At 36.2% G+C, this 21,565-nt stretch overlaps 1 protein-coding gene across 7 annotated transcripts in view; it reads right to left on the bottom strand.

Moving 5' to 3' along the window:
- The window catches only part of NFIA (nuclear factor I A), a 292,392-nt gene that overhangs the window by 45,815 nt on the left and 225,012 nt on the right, over nt 1-21,565 (bottom strand). For 5 of the 7 annotated variants that reach the window (XM_039339047.1, XM_039339041.1, XM_039339042.1 and 2 more), the window contains one exon: nt 8,273-8,401. The exons of the other annotated variants lie outside the window; for them this stretch is intronic. In XM_039339047.1, the coding sequence (XP_039194981.1) occupies nt 8,273-8,401 (129 nt within the window). The remainder of the gene's footprint in view (nt 1-8,272; nt 8,402-21,565) is intronic. 7 annotated transcript variants of the gene reach the window in all.

Here is a 21,565-nt window from a genome sequence, read left to right as displayed (position 1 = left end):
CAAACAAAAGATATGAAAATAAATATGCCATCAGAGAACACGCTAAATACTGTCGTCAGGGAGGGATAATTTTTATTATTATTTCAGAAATACATAAAATCACATTCATAAATGTGTTCAAATGTCTCTCCTGCTCTGATTCAGCCTTTTTTTTTTAAAAAAAAACAACAACAATTTTGTACTAAATGTCTATGGAGATTCTCGGTCATGGTTGTCCCAAAGGTGCCTTTTTCAAGAGGCAACTGGACTGTCTTGTTTTTCTTTGAAGACGTTTCGCTTCTCATTCAAGAAGCTTCTTCAGTTCTGAAGAAGCTTCTTGGATGAGGAGCGAAATGTCTTCAAAGAAAAACAAGAAAGTCCAGTTGCCTCTTGAAAAAAGCACCTTTGGAATTCCTACTAAAGTTTATAAATACAAGGGAAAAACTAACACAAACTAAAAAGAATATTAAAAAATGAACACTGCCCCCAAAAAATCTAATAAGAAAGATATAGAAAAATATCACTCCCTCCAAACAAATAGAAATAACTTCAGTAACTTAACACTTTCTCTGATATTTCAGTAAAAGATCACTTCTTCATATATCATATATCTTTATCAACAGGCAAATGAAGAAATCTCATTATTCAGTCCTAATAAGCAAATGTCCATTAAGAGCTACAAGGAATAATAACACATATATTTTAATCATAATCAAATAAATCAGTTTTATATACCTTTTCTTTCTGTTATCTATAAACAAATATTTAAAGCTTTGTCATTCAGTCCTGGTTTAAAAAAATCATTTAAGAGCTACTAGAAACACATATGTTTATTTTCTTTCAATTTATTTTTAAAAACTTGATTTTGATACTTTTAAATATTGTCCAACTAGATTACTTACTATTTTCTCTTTGTCTCCTCTCAGAAATTCTTCACTTGTTTAATAAGATTCATTTGTAAATCTAAGATTAGAAACCTATCCAAGTCTCTCTTCTGATTTATTATTTGTATGTCCTCTTTGATTATTAAGACATCAGCAAGTTTCATTTGTAAATCACTTTTGTGGTTTACATTTTTTCCCCATTTCATTCTTGTAAATGTCACTTTTAAAACCCCTTTCAAGTTGCCTTCAATCTCTCTTTTGTACAATAAAATCCATTCCTTTTCTGTAATTTATTTTAAAACCATTTTTATAGTAGCAGACAATCTTAAGAATAATTTCTCAGTGCATTATTCTCAAATATCCTTCCACAGTCAAATAATACTGTTCAATTGTATTACTATCTTCTTTAATTGTAATCTTTAGTACTCTCTGGTTCCCTCTAGTCAACTTTCAAAATCCCTCTTATGGTATTTTTTTCCTAATCAAAACATTTTCCCACAGGAGGATTTCTTACAGTTAGTTTCAAAATCATTATTTGAAAACTTGAGACAACCCACAGGAAATATTATGTCAAGTTCCTCTAGTCTCTTCATCTATTTATAACTTTCCAAAATCAACATCATGGTCACCCTGTTTATACAAAAATAAAAAGAAACCTCTTTGTAAAGTCCTTAAACATGCATAAAACGTCTTTCATCAAGGATAGAAGGAAACTCACTAGCGTAATAAAACTTTCCTTTCTGAAGGAAGGTTAACACCCGGAAAGCCATCAACAAGCAATTTCCTAAGGTGGTTAAGAAAGGAAGTATGCAAACTTAGGTGAGATGACTTTCCCTGGTTTCCATAGTTGTAAAACCCATTGGAGACTGCTGTCTTATAGACTCCTTGCAGGAACTTGTGTATGGAGCATTTGTGGGTGATCCTGGCTCCTTCCTTGCTCTGGAAAGAAGTTCTGAGGAGCTGATCCATTCACTTTTTCCTCTTTCTGATGTAGCCATTGGCTACCTTCTCTGCAGAATGATCTTTAGCTTGTCAATGCTTCCCAAGAAGTTAATCCTAATTCAGTCTTATCGTTGTAATACGCTGAATCAAACTTTAAATCTAGGTTCTGTTGGTTAATCACCCTCATTCTTCTCTCTGACACTTTCCTCTCCGGGCATTTCTTGCCTCTTAAAGGGATTAAATGGGCACATCATCTTGTTGCTGTATTATGTCCTCAGTGGACTAGCATGTTAACATAATTTCTCATAGGAAAGGCTACTCTAGAAATTGTTAGCAGAATAATAAATTAACTAAGCATGGTGCCCCCCCACATCTATCCTTGTGCAAATTATTAGTTATGCATTTATCTAGAATTATTTAATGGCAGCACATAATGAATCTGAACAATGAGAATCCTTTATGAGATAATCTCAGTGGGTGGGCTTCATAGTTAATTTAGACTAGTAGTCTTTTAAACTGTTCACTTACATATAGATGAACTAAATAAGCCACTTCTTTAAATATTTTCTGTGTCATAGGGCAACTCCTTAAAATCCAATAAAGGTAGTACTTCAATTACACGCTTCTTGAATTTTGTTTAGTTTCAGTTTTAATTATCTGCAAGCTTCTTGCTAACATGAGTGGCATTCAAGAGCAAGAATGTACCACTTTAAATAGAAACCCTAAATAGCTAGTCAGGTTAGTTTAATGAATGTACTGTCCAACAGCTTTCAGAGTATCAACATGTCTTTCATTGGTAATGCCTGAAATCCAATGGAGAATGAAGCATCTAACTATTTATTTATTAATTTTGTTTCACATGTATTAATTCACAGGTAAATCAGGGTGGCAAATAATAAATAATATTCCTTCTTCCTCCTATTTTCTCCACCAGAACAACCCTATGCGGTGGGTTGGGCTGAGAGAAAGTGACTGGCCAAAGTCATCCAGCTGGCTTTTATGTTTAAGGCAGAACTAGAACTCACAATCTAGAACTCACAATTCTAAGCCAGCACCTTAACCACTACACCAAACTTTTCTTTGACATAAAAAAAAATCCCTTTCATTCAGTTCACACCAACTGAAAGCTGGAAAATCTAGAGTCAGTTTACACAGGTCTTTATTTGAAAACAAAATGGAATATTTCTGCAATGTATGATCTACTATGGGTAAGCCATCTCTAGACTACATAAGCACATCTGACATTTGTAACTAACCAAATGTCCAATCCTTCACCCAAGATACCTTGAGGTGCCATGCAATTGAGAGCAGCAGGAGATTAGATGTCTCCATGAAGCTCTCTGTAGAACAGGTGTTGGCTGCATCCTTTGCCCTGCTACTTTCTTTAAGAACTACAGCTGTCCAGCAGTTAAAGATCACATCTTTTTGTGCAGTAAAATCCTTCCTTAAATGCATCTTAATCTATCTGATGCTTTCCAAAGGAGAGTGTTTTAGAAGTGAAGAATAGGTTAAAAATATTGGAGCACTTCCTCAAAGCTTAAGGTTCACACAAAGTTCCTGTCAAATTAAACCCCATTCCAATTTACAAAATTATTGGACTTATGCAAGTCGAAGCTTGTATTACCTGATTATATATTATAATTACCTAATTTATTATTAATTACTGTTACATATCAGTCTATAAAACATTTTATGAAAGAAAGAGATCCCTGCCCCAGAGGGATTGCAAACGGAGTACCAACAATTTAGTAAGAAATAAATGTACCAGGGGAAAAGAGAAGATATAGACAAGAGTAATAAGGATAAAAAAGAATACGAGTGAGTTCAGTTACAAATGTTTCATTTCACTCACTTAAAAAAAGTTATTGATAAGATTGACTAAGACCAGAGATGGGCAACAAAAAATGTGCAAGGTCTAAGGGACAAACATATCAGGAGAGGCTGAGGAACTGAATATGTACAACCTGGAAGACAGAAGAGAAAGGGGGGGGGGATAGGATTGAAACCTTTAAATATATTAAGGGTGTTAATAAGGTTCTAGAAGGCATTCTTAATATTAAGCAAAAATCAAGAACACAGGGGCATAACCTCAAAGTGACAGGAGGGAAGTTCAAAAGTAATGTTAGAAAGTAATTCTTCATAGAAGGAGGCAGTAGAAGCTTGGAACCAACTACCAGCAGAGATAATAGGTCAATCATCAGTAACTAAGTTTAAACATGCATAGGATAAACACATGTCCAGTATCTGACAAAAATAAATAAAATAAAAATGAATAAAAATTATAATTAAAAATAATAAATACATAAATTAAAAAGAAAAAAAACCCTCAAGAGGGCAGACTCTATGGACTACTAGATTACTGCCTGCCAACTATCTGGTGATCTGGGAATGTTCAGGATGAGAGAGTTTATTTGAAATTTATAGGGTTTTTTTGTTTTTTTTTACAATCGGTAGAAGTTTGTCTACCGAGGTGGCGCAGCAGTTAGAGTGCAGTACTGCAGGCCACTTTAGCTGATTGTGTTCAGCAGGTCAGCGGTTCAAATCTCACCGGCTCAAGGTTGACTTAGCCTTCCATCCTTCCGGGGTAGGTAAAATGAGGACCCAGATTGTTGGGGGCAATGTAAATATATATATACATTGCTTACTGGTGTACACCGCTTAGAGAGTGCTTGCACTTAAAGCGGTATATAAGTCTCATACATAAATAAATAAATAAATATTCAACAATGAATGGCAATGGTGAAAATCCCAGAAAAATAGCCATTTCATAAAAAGTGAATGAATACCATTCAGAACCATACATGTCTATATACAAGTGAACACATAAACCAGGCAAATGCATCCCTGTAATGTGTCATGGGTACAAAAAAATATACTACAGCAAAAACTCACAAGACAAAAACTGCAGATGTAGTTCTTACAAAACAACCTCTTTTCTTATTAATTCTCCCTTTTGGCTCCCATAGGTTTTCCCTTTCATTCCTAGATTCTTTTGTCTTTTTATTGATTCAATATATATTCAATACCTTTTTATTTCTTAAGGAGATTTATGGGTCAAATGAATATGGTGCCAGAGGCATTATTAGAAATACAGTTGATAATGCTATTTTCTTTGAGGAACGCTCTATTCCCATTTTTAGAGTACAAGGATTTTTTTTTTTAAATTGAGAAGTCATATGGAGCAGGATGAGGAACATATGGTAGGGGCCAAGGAAAGTAACCATGGCAGACATCACATTGGGAATCTCAATACTATAATAGGAGAATATCTAAAATATAGCATTTACTAAGCAATATAGAATTTGCAATTTCAAGATTTTTCTTTACGATAAATACAATGTAGGTTTTCTATGTTGCAACAAAGATTCTAAAGATTTTGGATTGCACTCAGCTTTGATCCATACTTGCTTTATTTCCCAGATGATAAAAAAATTGACAGCAATGATCAAATTATTCAAAATCCTTGGCTTCTTAATTTTATTACCATATATATAGGAGCCAGTTTAGTCTACTGGTTAAGGCCTCAGGCTAGAAAGCAGGGGACCATGAGTTCAAGTCTCACCTTACTCATGGAAAGCTAGCTGAATGACCTTGGGTGAGTCACATTGTCTCTCAGCCCAACCCACCTCACAGGGTTGTTGTGGAGAAAACAGGAGGAGGAAGTTATGTTGAATATGTTTGCCACTTTGAGTTTTTTTGTAAAAGTAATAAAGGTGGGATAGAAATAAATAAATAAATAAATAAAATACCTTGCATTCAAAATTGCCTAACTGACTGTGACCTCCAAATGTACAGAATAAAAAATTATGTAGAGTTATTTATTATTAAAGAGTATTCCTGAAGAAACTTGCTATCCATCTATCCATCGTTCCATCTATTCATCCACCCACCAGGAGACTTCCTCTTTGCCTGCAAGTGATGCTTTTCTGCTTTTCTTTCAGCTCTCCAGCTGCATCATATTTGACCAGAAGTTATATAATCTGGATGTACAGTCAACCTGCACATGTCCCAGCATAAATTTGCTTTGCAGCGAAAGTAGCTGTTCATCCTAGAATACTCTGTGTTTTGTCCATTGTTTCTGTACTATCCATACAACAGTCTTTTCTCTGTCTTCAATTCTTATCTGTTCGTGTGGAATAGTAATCATGGGGCTCTTTATCATTTGAGTCAACTCTCACTTCAAATCTAATTTATGGGCAGAATACAAATGCTGGGGTGGAATTTATGATGGTTGAAACCTCAACTTGAATTTAAGGAATTCAACTTATCTGACAACATATTAAGACAGCAACTATTGTTAGCAGCCTAAATATGTACTACAATAGCAAGTGTGAGTGGGGAAAAATTGCCCCCTTCCCAGTAGAAATCTAATAGATCCACCTAAATTTGATCAGAAGAGTCAAAGATGCAAAAACATAAATCATATCTTGTTAAAATTTCTGCTCAAGGTTTCACCTTATTCTTGTTTAACAATGACCTATATCTAGATTTGCTGAATAAGAGAAGCAATACAGACTAAATTCAGCTTTTCTTAATTGAATGGGGGGGGCAAGAAATGCAGCTTAGGCCATAAAGGTTTGAGATGAGTTTGGTCAATGCAGCTGCTTTTAAAGTAAAAAGTGCTTTTTCACATCAATGCTCTATGGAAAAGTATAACAAGATTTTCCACTGGATGCTTTTTTAAATTAAGATTGTTCTTTAAAAGGCCAACAGTTAGGAACACCAATTCAAGAAATCTGGCCAAAGACAGATCCCTAAAAAGCCCATGAAAGCTGAATGAATCTTTAGTGTGTTCAGATGTTTGCAAAAGTCAATTTGCTGTATCAAGAATTATCACAATTTATTTATTAATTTTTATGTCACCTATCTCACTAATACAGTGATTCTGGGTGATTTACAATATGATAGGAATGTTGGAAAGATTTTAGCAACCAAGTCATATGGCAACTTAAAGTCCAACAGATTTCGGGAGCTAAAGCTTAAAAGTGACTTTTTTGTCTGGGAAAGCTTACGATATCATGTATTTATTAGTCTTTGAATTGTCATGGGCCTAAGGGATTCCCCCCCCCACGCGTAAAATATACTAACACTGTTATTCTTAAAAAATTTTTCAAGCTTTTCCAAAATCAATTGAGCTCCATATCTGGTTTGCATGCAGTGTCATATTAGCAATGGCAATCTTCTGGAAGCAATTCCTGTTGAGAGTCTAACTTGTTCAAATTTCAGGGTGAGACTCTACAATCAGCTGGTGTACAGCTGAATATACTGCTAATGTAACTTTGATACTATGAATACCTTACTATTATCACCAATTATCAAGGTTGTTTTTAAAATGTATGTGGGCTTCCAAACAACAGGCCACATGATTGACAGCCAATAAGTCCATCTAGCTCTTCAGCAGAAAGTGATTTTGTTTTGAAAGCTATGGAGATTACTTAACCAACTTCTATTGTGAGCTTAAGGTTGATATTATAATCATTTACAACAAGCGTTTAAGAATGACACCTTTACCTAATTACCTGAAAGAATTTTCCACAATAATAAGTTTGAGTAGACACATAAAACTAGCTTTAAGGAAAATAATATCTCAACTTTTTCTTTATTTTAAATATGAATCCTAGTAATTATGTATATACAATTTATATATTTGAAAAAACAATACTGCAATAGGGAGAAAAGTTATGTCACAAGTATCTATTTTACTTTGTCATTTTTAATGAGAAAGTTTATCAAGAGTAAAAGACATGTTACATATGCGCCTTAAGCAAAGAATAAATTGATTTTCAAAGCGAAAAACCTACCACTTTATGCAAATGGAAATCAAACGCATCAAACGTACATGTGTGTGTGTATGGTCAGTGCAACTTTTCTTTTATAAATTACACTTTTGAAAATCTACATCTAATTATTCAGCCCCAGGAAATCAAGAGTCAGTTGCTTTATTTGAAGCCACAAAATATTCTAACAAACACCAATAACCAGAATACTATAAACCATTTAAAAAGACTCATAGTAAGGAGGTTAAAGACTCAGAGTGAACACTACTTATTAAAAATAAAATGACATTTAATGGACTGCTGAGGACTTAAAGCTCTGTTGCAACAGAACAGAATGCCACTTTTACTGAATGTCTATGGAGATTCTCAGTCATCCAGGTTATGGTTTCACTTTGACTGAACCAGACACAAATACCTGTATGTAAATATCCACCTACAAATATATGTTTATCTTTCCAAATCATAAAACTTCATTGATTAGCTAGAACTCTCTCCATTTGTCTTCCTGAGACTGCCATGAAGCAACCTAAGCTAGGTTCAAATGAGGGAACAAAATTAACAAGCCTTGGTCTACTTTTGGTTCAAAAGCCACCACACTGGTGCCCAAAAGAGGAATGTTCTCATATATCCCAACCTGGGGACAAAGGCGCCATGGAACGAGAGGTCATGGATGTTTTGGTAAAGCCTCACCTCTGGGTCCTGTAATGACAGGTCGATGATGCTGGGTGAATGCCGTTCCAAGGGAGGAGGTCTGTGAAGGCGAGGGACTGCTGAAACCAGACTTCTCTGACTTCTTTAATGTAGTTGGCGATGGCAATCCTGGCAAGAATGATTGATACGTGCAATTTAATAATGCTAGCTCACAGAAAAAAAAAATGCCTCTGCATTTGGAAACTGGGTGCGAAAGCAAATAGATAAACTCAAAGGACAAATTAAACTGCATACAACAGCAAGCTTACTTTTATTTATGACTGTCTTTGGGAACAATGGGCGGCTACCGCCGAGGTAAAGAAAGGCACATTAAACTGCAGCCATATTTTTCTTTTTAAATCTCTAAGGGCAGGAACTGGCACCTCATTCATTACCACTCTTCTCAAGTTCCATCGATAAACGCTACTTTGAGATGTGTTTGTGTTTTTAAGGGATCGTTCTATCGTTTATTCTCTCCAGCTTATGAACAGGTATTAAAAATGTCTCAGGGAAGTCAACAGAGTTCAGTGGTTTGGAACCTCAATGATCAGACTGTGAGAATGAGTAACACTTCTCTCTCAAGTTCCTGCTTGTTTCATAGTCTCTGAGAATTTGAAGTAGTTTACAATAAGTCAAGTAACAGAATGAAGGCTGCAAAAGGTTCTGTAAAAAGCATTTCTGTGGTCAGAAACATTTTGTGGGAATAACAGTATTCTTGAATTTTTCTTTTAGTTGCTCCCAACCTTTTGTTCATTGTTTCATTCCCGGCAACTATGACCAACTAAGCTTCATTCCACCACATCTGAGGGTACTGGATTAGGAAAGACTGTTCTGTATAGCAGGTTAAAAGGTCGTTTCCCAAATCAATTTAGCACACTGCAATTTGAATGTTGTTATATGTGAGTATATATGCGCTTTGTTCTCCTACTTAGTGTTGATTTCTGAAAAAAATCCTTACTGGAAAACAAACTTTCTAAGATGCTGAGAACTTTTTAACATCACTTGAAACAAATCAGCTTCAGCATTATCAGAACCACAGGGAGATGCCTTGTTTGTCCATCTGCTCCAATATTTTCTGCATGGACTGACAAGGTAACTTTACTAGGGCATTGTGAGAAATCACTGGAGGGAAAGGAGAACCGGTAAGACTGCCTCCCCCCCCACACACACTGTCCTTCTTTTATGGAACAAATCTGTTCAGGAAATAATCAGTATGGACAAGTAACTTATTAATCTTTGCTTTGAAATGTTGTATACAGTAATGTTACTGCATGATAGACGTATATAAAGATACACACATACAGTGTTAAGATGCAGGCCTAAAATTTAATGAAGCACAGGACAGGAAGGAATGGTTAGGTCAGAATAAAGGGCAGTCCTTAGTCTTTCTTGTCTGCCTGTCGGCTTGTCTGTCTGTCATCTATCTACCCATGCATTTCCAATTTCTAGACTATCCAACCCCAAACATAATTCTGGGTGGCTTTGCAAACGTGAAACAATAGAGAAAAATCAAACACCCTGCTCCAATCACTCCAAGGGAAGAATGGGGGGGGGGGGAGGGAAATCACAATCTCCCTCTTCACTCTCAAACAAGAGAGATCTACCATCCAGATTGGCCTGAGGGAGAAGATATATTTTAGAGCTTACTTTATGGTAGAGGCTGAACAGACATTTGTGGAAGACAGGCACTGTCACAGGGAAGGGCTACTTTCAAGTCCCTCCAGATGACATGGCTTAATCCTCAGGACCCAAAGCAAGGCAACGTTCTTTGATCATATAGGACAGGCAGATACTATAGAAGACAGACAGCTCTCAAGTACCCAGGCTCTATGCCACACAACCCAGCATCAGGTCAACTCCTGCTGTGAAATTCTGCTGATATTCATTATAAGGTCTTTTTAATGGAGTTAAGCCATTAAAAAATCACTGAACTGAACAGTGCTTTATTTCTAAATAGACATGAGTTCACTTTAATATCAGAAATTTTACTTTCATATGAGATTCACTATGTTCGAGGAGGTGTAATCTTAGAAGTAAATGTTCTTAACGCTGCAGTCATAATATGATCATAAATGACTATATTAGCTCAACTGACCTTGATATAATTCAGCTGAAAGTTAAATTTTGAATTATGGAAGTATGGGAATTACACTTTCTAGTGTAAATAATGATTTGTTGGTGATGAGTAGCCCCTAAACTGCTATCCTATGCAGATTTACCGGGGCATACATGAGATCTGCTTCTAAGAAAGCAGTTTCCCATTGCTTGATTATAACTTGGAGATCCCTATCTGCTTCATACACTGAGATCTGTTTCTAAGAAAGCAGTTTCCCATTGCTTGATTATAACTTGGAGATCCCTATCAACATACAGCTTTATTTCATAGAATTTTATAAGAATTACTAAGATAATGTATGTAAAATCATCAAATGCGAAATTATCAGTTTACTGCCTGTTTATTGTTGATATCCATAACCAATTTAACCTTTTGAAAGGGCATAAATGGCTGAATTCTGAGCAAACACATATAAATGTTAAAATCGTCTTCAAGCTGAACCCAACATCTAAGGACCACATGGGCACATCCATGTAGTTTACTTGACAGCAATATACAAGCTATTTGTCACTGCCTTTTTATAGAATGTTGCTTGACTTCCCAGTCTAGCTTAGTGAACTGGTATTTTCTAGTGAATTCCCATTAAAAAAATAACCAGGCACAACCCTGGTTAGCTTCTGAACTCTCACAAAGTTAGCTAGGTACTCTCATCTACTTTTATGAATTACTTGTTTGATGTAGCAAACCAACAGCTCCATTCAATTTTTTAAAAACTATATATATATATATATATATATATATATATATATATATATATATATATGTATACACATACATACATATACATACATACACATAGCATGGTTTTATAAAAATTATACATATTACATTAACACAGCCACAATAATATATTATTGTTATGGCTGGCTGCATAGTCAGCCAGATGTTTAGACTGGATATGGCATTTTTATCCACCTGTCAAGGCCTTCCCAAGGACCCAGGATAGGCAGATGTTGTTGTTTCATGGTGTTAAAGGTATTATCACAGGATGTAAGCTGTCCCAAATAAAGCTGCCTTTTGTAATTGACTGGTGGTGATTTTAGCAATGCCGGAAAAATGCTTGTGGTCCTTCATATGATTTTGGACTGCACTCACAGCACCTATTACTATTGGCACTATCTTTGCTTCCTTTTTCCACAGCCATTCTACTTCTATTTGCTGATATTTGTATTTTATGGCATTCTCCAATTCTTTCTCTTCTCTTTTCCTGTCTCCATGTACACTATCCAGACTTTTTGTGTGTTATCCACAATTACGTCTGGGGTGCTCTGTGGCAGATGCTTGTCTGTTTGAATGTTAAAGTTTCAGACCACTTTAGCTTCTTCATTTTCTATTGCTTGGTCTATTTTGTGGTCCTACCAGTTTGCGCTTGCAGGCAAATGGCATTTCTTGCAGATCTTCCGATGCACCGTTGTTGCTACTTGTCATGCCCTTGCTTGTAATCAGTCTGTACTACTGCAGCAGCTAACTAGGTGGTCCAGCATTTCTTCAGTTTCTTTGCAGAGGTAGAATCTGCTGCCTGTTGCTGTCTTTTTGATTTTGGCTTTGTATGCCTGTTTTTAAGGCTTGGTCTTAAAATCAGAATTAAAAATGAGGACCCAGAGTGTTGAGGGCAATATGCTGACTTGGCAAACCATTTAGAGTGCTATAAAGCACTATGAAGAACTATGTAAGTCTAAGTGCTATTGCTATTAGCCCCTCTGTCTCTTGCTTCAATTTTTCTGCTCTTAGCCATTGTTGTTATCTCCTTTGCCTGCTATTGTAGTAATATAGCAATACTTTGCCTTGTCACGTCTCTTGTTTTATTCTTCATTTGATCTTTCTTGTAAACAGTTTGTCTCTCTGGTACTCAGGTATATTAGCTTCAGTGCATCTTCACTGTCCTTCAGAGATTCTTCCAATACCCAATATTCCATATAATATGCTATTAATATTATTATTATGGTTCATTGCACATTATTATTATTATTTTGGGTGATTTGTGGCCAGTCATCCACTCTCTGCCCATCTATCTCACAGGATTGTCACTGTGCAGAAAAATAGAAGGAGCATTATATTCATTGCATTGCGCTGTCAACAAATAAATAAATAAATAAATAATTTTTAAAAAATCCTATTTTGTCTTTTTCTGTACTGCACAAATCAATGGAAGCCTAATGCATCATTTTTGGTGTACTATAATAATATTCTGTTTGAAGGTGAAATCAGATGGCTTAGTAAAATACAGATGTGAACCTGCATGCAAGAATGAAAGCTTTAAGAATAATCTAAAATAAATGTTATTCTTCTAAAGTTATTCCAGACATTTGATAATGTCTTTTGTGAGAAATGGCTATATTTATACTTAGAAAAACACAAAAACCAAGAGGCCATTTTAGTACCCTGTGTTTTGTTAAGGTTGCTGATATTTCTTAGCATAGTCTCTTTCATTTATTCACTCTGTTAATTTAAATCAGCATCTGATTTATTTTTCTAGTCCATACTCGATTAAATGTTTATCTATCTGGGACAAACACTGCAAATGAAACTTGCAAATGGAGATAAAACTTTGAATATTCACTGGAAAATCAGAATCATTTCAAAACTGAGTAATTTCAAGAGGCTGAAAAGTACAAGTTCCACCAACATAAAAGGCATTCTGACACTATATGAAAGGATTATGTGATGAAAGTAGAGTAACAAAATAAAACCAAACTGACTAATATGCCATGTAGTAGTGCTTATTATTCAACGGAATATTGTTTTATCTAAGCTATAGATCTGAGGCAAGTAGAAAGAAGGGTTTAGGCCAGAAATAAATAAATAAATAAATAAATAAATAAATAAATAAATGTAGATCAGATGGAGGCATATCCTCAAACCTTGCCCTCTCTTTGGAATGAGCATGGCCTTACGCGAGGTATGACTGCGTGTGACTAAATGCATTAGCTATCTTTGTGGATGACTGTAATTGAATTTAGCCAAATGCAATTATGCTCTCTTTGTTGACATGAAAAAAAATCATGGATGATGAGACTGGGTTGGATCAGGAACCCATGTCTCATAATTTATATACTGCAATTCCAAACAGAGGTACCAAAGAAGTAAGGTAACGAGTGTTGTTACTTTTGAATTAATTAGATCACTTATTACTTTCACCTTTTGTCCCTTTTTGATTGCAACACTTTGCAGAATAATTATATCTGAGATTCTTGTACGAGTAACATAACAGTGTTGTAAAATCTTACAACGTAACTCTGCATTAAAGGAGATCTCTGTAAGGGTTCCTTCCATTGTGTCATCCAATTGTTTACTTAAATTTGACTCCCAAAGTTTCCTACCACTATGAATCATTTTTGATACTGAATCTTGTGCAACAAATTCATAATTAATTTCTCAAAATTGGATAGCGGGCAGTAAAGAAACTTTTATCTGTTTCTGAACTGTTACCACATAGTTCTATGCTCATCATCTGACTAGAAGTTAACAAATAGTAACTGAAGTTATACAGATACATGTTTATGACCAGTGCTATCTAACAACAGAAAGAAAATGTTCATTATAAATGAGAAATGTAGCCTAGCCTATAATAATAATGATGCTATCTTAATCATACAGGGAGCATCCATTTCCTGCTGTTTTGCTGATGGTAGTGGAACTGGCAGATGACAACTTCCCCACCCAGATGCTGTAGTGGTTTAGGATATAATCTGGAACAACTTTTGTTTTCTGTGAGGGACTGAAACATGGGAAAGTGAGAAGATGACCAAAGGCACAAGAATTTTTACCTGCTTGTACTAAAGAGGAAAAAACTAAGGACAATAAAAAAAAAGGAAAATAGGCTTGCCAAAATAAAGCTGTTTTAATGATTGTTTTGGCAAAATCTCTCAGTTATCAGATGAACTTTAATGCTTTCTATTTGTGTAGCATAGTTAGAATTCTTTTAAATACATGGTGCAACACCAAGCTGGAGTGGAAGGCTGTTTTTATACATTCCTGGCTTCATTCTTAAGTTGATAAAAGTATCTTTATCACCATTATCTGCCATGTAAACATTATAAAAATAATGCAACAAAAATCCAGTTTCACAGTCTATTGTATCATTGTGGATATACCGAATAAACCTAAATCTATCACAAGACTGTTTTTTTTTTTTAAAAAAATTGCATCTATTATGCCTGTTTTCCCACCAGTTAACAACTATCAAAGCACTGGCTCCAATGTACATGAAGACTCAAGAAGACAGATTTAATTATTTTAAGAAATATCAATAAAAAGCTGACTAGTTTAAACTTGCCAGTTACAAATGAGTTTAAGTGGGGTACTTGGTGCTCTTTGAGCTTGGCTGTTTTCCTGCAGACATTTCATTACCTAAACTAGGTAACATCATTAGTGCTGTTTCTCAAAGAGTACTAGAGACCCCTCATTTCAACCTGAGCTACAAATATTCTCCTTTATTGGTACATATGAGTTATAAATTATTGAAAAAGCAATACAACTAAAACTTTTTTTTAAAGAAAAAAGCAAAAGTGGCTACTAGCAGCTGAATTTTGAAATCATCAAAACAACTTTGCAAGAAACATCAGCATTCTTACTAATTATTTCCTTCTGTAGTGCCAAGGTTTTGGGTAGATTCTTGCCATTAAGTAGGCTGGCTGTGGTGATAGGAAGTAAGTCCATAGTATTTAAGGGGCACCAGTTTGTTTCTTCCTGCCAGGCATCACCACACATCATGAAATTATTCTCATTAATTGAAAACTTACTGTTCCTATGCTTACAGCTCGCACATTTACTATAATTAACACTAAATTATGCAATGTTAGCTCTCTATTGTCATGATCAAGGCATCCTCATTCTTAATGGCTTAAAGCCCTATGTCAGGAGTAGAAAAATAGGAACCCAACCCAACATCATTCCGTTTGCAACATCCAGAGTGGGAGTGGCCAAATATCTGAGAAATTAAAAAACAAAATACACTGCTTACAACTCTTCATCCTCCCAACAGATCCTTATCTCTCCCCCTTCAAAATTTTTGACATGCTGTGCAAAGCCTGGGGTGGCATTTTAAGCTACAGAAGTTGAACATTCCTGCCCTATGTAATGACTTAAGGGTTCATATTCTTCAGATGACTTACTGTGAAGACTTCAAAAGCTGTTTTTTGCAGGTAAAAATTATGCTCTGAAAGTCAGATGCACAGTGGGAATAAATCAGAGAAAAGTCAGGGTAAAAAAAAAAAAACATTGATAAAACTACCAAAATATGAAACTTCTGCAAGTCATTGATCAACGATAAATTTACAGTTGTTATCACAGCACATTATGAAAACTGATGAATTGCCAAAGGAATGATAATCTGAACAAGTGTGTCTGTTATGCCTGCACATGTTGAGTTAGGACTGTGCAAATTCTTTGAAATACCTCATACAGGATGTGTAGGAATATGCCTGGATCATCTACTGAATAATTAAACAGCTAAGTCTTTTTCGGGAAGCACTTGCACTTGGCTATCTGGGAAGTTGCTCCTGGGTGTCTCAGCATTTTTGTGGAAAAGAGCAATGAAGTGGCTGTGGGTGTCCATTAAGGCCAAAAGACCAAGAAGCAGCCTCGAGAACAGATGCATAAGCAGCTGCTTAATGATTCCAGAAGAGGTGCTTTGAATGTCCTCCTGCGTGTTCCAAGTCACCTATTTTAAAAGAATTGCACAGTATGTTTGGGTGTCTATGTATGCATACATTTGTGCCTTTACGTAAGAGTGCATCTCTTGAAAAATATGATGCTGTAAACATAAACTGGGCTCAGAATAAATTTGACCAGAACAAAAGTACATTCTGTAGTTGGCTTAGGAACTCAGAGGAAAAAAAGAAAGAGAAAGAAAAGAAAGATCACCTTATAAGAGAATCAACAAACTGAATCTCTCTCATCCCAAGAGTCACCAAAAGGGCATTTTTTTTTCTCCAACTGCATCAGATTTAGCGATCATATTAAGATGATCTAATTAAGCCTTTTTACTATGGATCCACTTTAATGCATCATCAATCAATTTGTTTAAATTAGACATATGGGCCCCAGATTTCTATAGCTGTCATAATGCAACATTTCTTTGATAAGAATTATTTCCTTATGTTTACTGGAACCACAGTTCTGTGCTGCTTTAAGATACTTTAAGAGCAAAAAGTGCTTTAGATTTTGATCCTATCAGACTATCTTCTGTATGGAGCAAATCCAACTGGTAAACAGCATCTAGCTAAAAACCATCACTTCCTCTGGCTGCTTTCCCACCTGTCCATTCTTCCTGTGAACGCATTCAACTAAGCAATCATGTTCAAATTATTTTATGCTTTTGAATGGTATTGGATATGCTTTTTCCTCCTGATGCTACTGCCTGTGCTGCTTTTCTGAAATATCCACCTAGCCAGTGAATTTCTTCTTAATGGATCATTGGAATTGCCTTCCTCAACTATCAAGTGTATTATCTGTGGAGTTTTTGAAATTGTAATAATATATGTTGGAATGCTGGCAGACTTTGAAAAAAGAACCCCAGCCTTCAAAAATAAAAGACAGCACCCAAACTCGGTTCTGTGACAATATAAATGTTTGTGAAAAGGTATATAAAAAATTCTACGATGTCCAGAATACCCAAAACTACAGACTTAAAAGGATGTTTTAAGTGCATGTATTACAAAGATGTCTCAGCAGACGACAATACCTCGTTCAAAAACTCCTTAGGGATAGGCCTATTAGTATCAAGATGGCAGATCTCCATTGAATATTGGTTGCAGACTAAACAGAGGGGTTCAAATAATATCCCCAAAAGAACACAAAGGCAAACCATTTCCAGAGTGCTGCCGAGAAAACAGCATGGATGTGTCTATGAAGTCAGGGAGAGTTGTGACTTGTCTAAAAGAATTTACTTTTTTTTATTTTGAAAGACATGCATAGTATATAGAAAAAGATTATGACCATCATAAAGCTTCTTCAAGTAATAAGAAAAGTTTAACAAGAAAAATAATGGTACTGTATATAGTTATGTTAACTGATATATAGTACATTCCAATACTGTTAACATGAACTGAACTTTTCAGAGGCAACAAGATTCAAAAAATAAGAATTTAAGTAACAGAACACAGGAAAAAAAATTCTTGTCGAGGAGATGAAAAGCCATAAATGTACAGGTACTCTTTGACTTACAATCATTTGTTTAAGTGACTGTTCAAAATTACATCAGCATAAAAAAACCTGAATTAAGACCAGTCTTCATACTTAAAACCAGGGGTCTTCAGACTTGGCCCTTTTATGACTTGTGGACTTCAACTCCCATGCTGGCTGAGGAATTCTGGGAGTTGAAATCCACAAGTCATAAAAGGGCCAAGTTTGAAGACCCCTGCTTAAAACCACCACAGCATTCCCATGGTTATATGATCAAAATTCAGGAGCTTTGTAACCTTCATGTATTTACGATGGTTGCCCATTCTGGTATCACGTGATTGCCATTTGCAACCTGACCAGGTAGCTTCCAACAAGTAAACTTAATGGGGAAGCCAGATTCACTTAATGACCACACAATTTACTTAACAACCGTAGTGATTCACTTCACAACTCCAGCAAAAAAGGTTGCAATTTTGCTTTCATTGGTGCTACTTTTATGTCTCCCTGGTCACCCATCCAAAGAGATGGGTGGCCATATAAATTTGCTAAACAAACTAACTCTCAATTCTACTTTCAATTCTACTTAGGTGCTTAACACGCCTCACCTAACCTGATAAATTTTAGCTGGATTTACTGGCCTACTATCATAATGTTTTCTACGCCTCCAGCCATAGATATTCATTGATGAACCATTCTTATCTCCCAGATATTTATACTGCTAAATGATACTCCTGCTTGATCTCCTGTAGAAATCAACCTGAGATGTTTCTACAAGGTGTCCTGAAAGTTTATAGGGGGGAAGTAGGCAAAGAGATAAATATTGTTCCAAATTAATGGTGGTATTTCTACCCCTATTTATATATCACCATGCTTGCATACCTCCTCAGTCATTGACTCTGGCCAATTCACAAAATCATTTAAATATGAAACTAAAAAGTTCAATAAATTGTCATGGTGTAAAAAAAGAAAAAGAAACAAACAAAAAAAAAACTATGTAAATTCTAACAACTGATCCAGGTTCTGCTACATGTATGCTTTTGCTGCCTTTACAAAAGCTTAAAAGTGCAAATGTAAACTACGATGACTTTAAAGCAAAATTTGGAAGGTTATCAAAATGCTTTGTAGAGGAGAGCAAGAATTCAATGAGCCTTCTTAAAATTGACTGAAGTGTAAAGAATCTCAGAAAAAGTTCTGTCAGCTAAAAGCAAAGCTTAGATTAGTTTAGCATCTGCACTGAAAACCTTACTACTGTATAGGGGGGCATTTGATTTTTCACCTCTATTCTCCAGTCTGTCCAACAAATAAACCAACCTCACATATACCTGTTACTTTATGAGGTCCACTGATCTTTTAATTTGCAAAGCCTTTGAGAAAGCAGAGAAATGTCAAACATTAATTAATTATGCTTTTTGATCTTGTGTTTTACTTCCATATTTTCTTTGCTGATGGGATCCTTGCTGAGGAATAGGACATTAAGAAGAAAAAAAACCTTCTAACATCATTTTCAAATGAAGAAAGTGCCATTCCTAAATCTACTTGTCCAGGTTTTAAATTTAGTGCTTATGAAATTTCTTCATTTAAAAATGCTCCTGCATTCTGGAAAGGACAGGCTAACTTCTGTCTTAAGACACTTTTTAAGGAGTTCTGAGGAAAATGAAACTAGTCAAAACAGCCTCTCTTCTTTGAGAATAATTGTGTGGCCACAATTAGTGTAATTTTAAAAAGTCAAGACAGGTATCTCTCATTAGAGGTATTATATATTCCACCCCTGCCCTTCCCATATGTCCTTAGATTTTAATCTTTGATTTTAATTTATTTTTGTTTTAATTTAAATATATTTTTATGACTGTAAGCTGCCCAGAGTTACCTTATGGTAAGATAGGCAGCCTTAAGCAAACAAACAAATAAAAGTGTACAGAAAAAAGTTAATCCTCTCTTTCTCTGTAGCTGAACTTTAATTTGGGTTCCCCTCGCAATTGTTTTAAAAAAGAAAGTGAACTACTAAGCAGAATTATATATATATATATATATATATATATATATATATATATATATATATATATATATATATCAATAAATAAAATGAACACCAAGGTAGTAAAACTATAAAAGTTTAATTAAAAAGCGCCAAGCTTTCGCCGTCCCTGCCGGCATCATCAGGGCTAGAGCGCCAGAAAGTGTGAGAGTTTTTTTTATAGGCAAGTCAGAGTCTGCGCCCGGCTCCTCGATCTCGTCACCGGGCCTAATTGATTCAACTGCGCTTGATTGGTTTGCTTCCTCCTATTCCTCTTAGTTACGTGTGTGTTGTCGTCTCTCCTCCTTTCTTTCGATTCTGGGATGGGTGGGATAACTCCCCTACCATTCAAATTATCTCTGTTCCTCAACCCATCCTCCCCATCAGGTTTGAGTGGTAATGTACACCTCCCCTTCCTTTCCCAATCATCCTCCGCTTGGCTGTTCTTTTTGCGATAGCCTTCTCTTTTAACTTTAGTACTTTCTCCTCCCATCCAACTGTCATCTGACAATCCTGTAAGTCGCTCTGAGTTGGTTGCGATATGCTGGTGATCTGGGATAGGTTGATGGGTTGTTTGTCTACTGGGGGGGCGGTCCCCTGACTGTAATTACATTCAGTCGTCTTACTCCTCCTCCCCCTTTCCTGAGCCTCCTGTGTTCCTTTCACATGCGTTATAATTCGGAGGCTCGGTCTGGGGGAGGTAGTAGAATTACGATCTTCTCGAGTGCCGCCGTGCTTCTCTTTCGCTCTCCTCTCCCTTCTAACATCGTTCGTGCCCATGTGCGCATCGTGGGGGTCTTTGGAGTCTATGGGTAGAAGGCGCAACAGTTCGGTCTCGTAAATGCCACCCTCTTGCTCATTTTCCCATCCCAATTCAGCCGTCTCAGCTGAGTGGAGGGGTCGTCTCCTCCTCTCCAGATCGGTTGCCTCGCTTCTTTCCAGGCGCAGGCAGGCTGCCAGATTCATTCTGCTGTTCCTTTGGATCTGTGCTGGTGTTGTAAGAGTGGTAGGAATGCTCCATAATTGCTCTTCCTCATCTGGCTTACACCGAGCCAGTTGGGGGGTTGGCATATTCCCCTTGATATTATCAGGATTGTTATTAGGTCATCGGTAATGGGGCAGCTGGTTGGTCGCACTCCACGATCTTAACGCCATATATGCTGGACACAGGTCAACGTGCCGATTAATAGAGCTGTTATTAGAGAGCCACGCCTCCCTAAGTAGGCGGCCTCCCTTGGTATTGTCACTTGCCAGCACGCTAACTTCACTGAAATTGAATCTATGGCCCAATATGTTTTCTGAGGTTTTCGCGGGTATTTGTATGTAAGTCTTTGGTTGTTCGGGTTTTCTCCCGCGTAAAATTGGAAGTGTCTTGGCGACGTTTCGACGAAGTCCCATTTGTCACCTTCAGGCTGGTGTTTTCGGCTTTGTGCTCCTAGAAGCACGACGCCGAAAACACCAGCCTGAAGATGACGAATGGGACTTCGTCGAAACGTCGCCAATACACTTCCAATTTTACGCAGGAGAAAACCCGAATAACCAAAGACCTACATACACACACACACACACACACACACACACACACACACTACATTCAGCTATGAGTCTCCTAAGATAACCAAATTATTTTTAAAAAGTTATCAGAATCTCCCCCAACCACATGAGAAAAGCAAGAATATGGAAAATAAGGATTCATGTTGCATATATCAAATAGCAAGAAACTTTATCATCCAAACTATGACTGTCATTACTTTGAGTATGTTATCTCCACAAAAGTAGTGAAATAGCACAAAGGAATATTGAGAGAAACTCTTTTCTGTAAAATTGAGCTTTTCCTCCTGATTAATGCCGGTACAACAAAGGAGACACTGTCTGCCTAATTATGTTAAATACTTATCTTTGGGGATTAGCAGGGTGTTTCTGCTCAGTGTCACTCTTCCTGACAACCTAATGATAGATCTGTTTACCTAAGAAAGCAATTAGTAAAATTTTTTACTGTTTTCTTAACTGCCTTCATATCATGAAAATATTTGATTAA

Source organism: Crotalus tigris, unplaced genomic scaffold (genome assembly GCF_016545835.1).
Source record: "Crotalus tigris isolate CLP2741 ecotype Arizona unplaced genomic scaffold, ASM1654583v1 scf7180000017729.2337069, whole genome shotgun sequence".
In the NCBI taxonomy this organism is placed as follows: Eukaryota; Metazoa; Chordata; class Lepidosauria; order Squamata; family Viperidae; genus Crotalus; species Crotalus tigris.
Note: the sequence above shows the minus strand (reverse complement) of the source record. Positions and strands in the feature narration are given on the sequence as shown.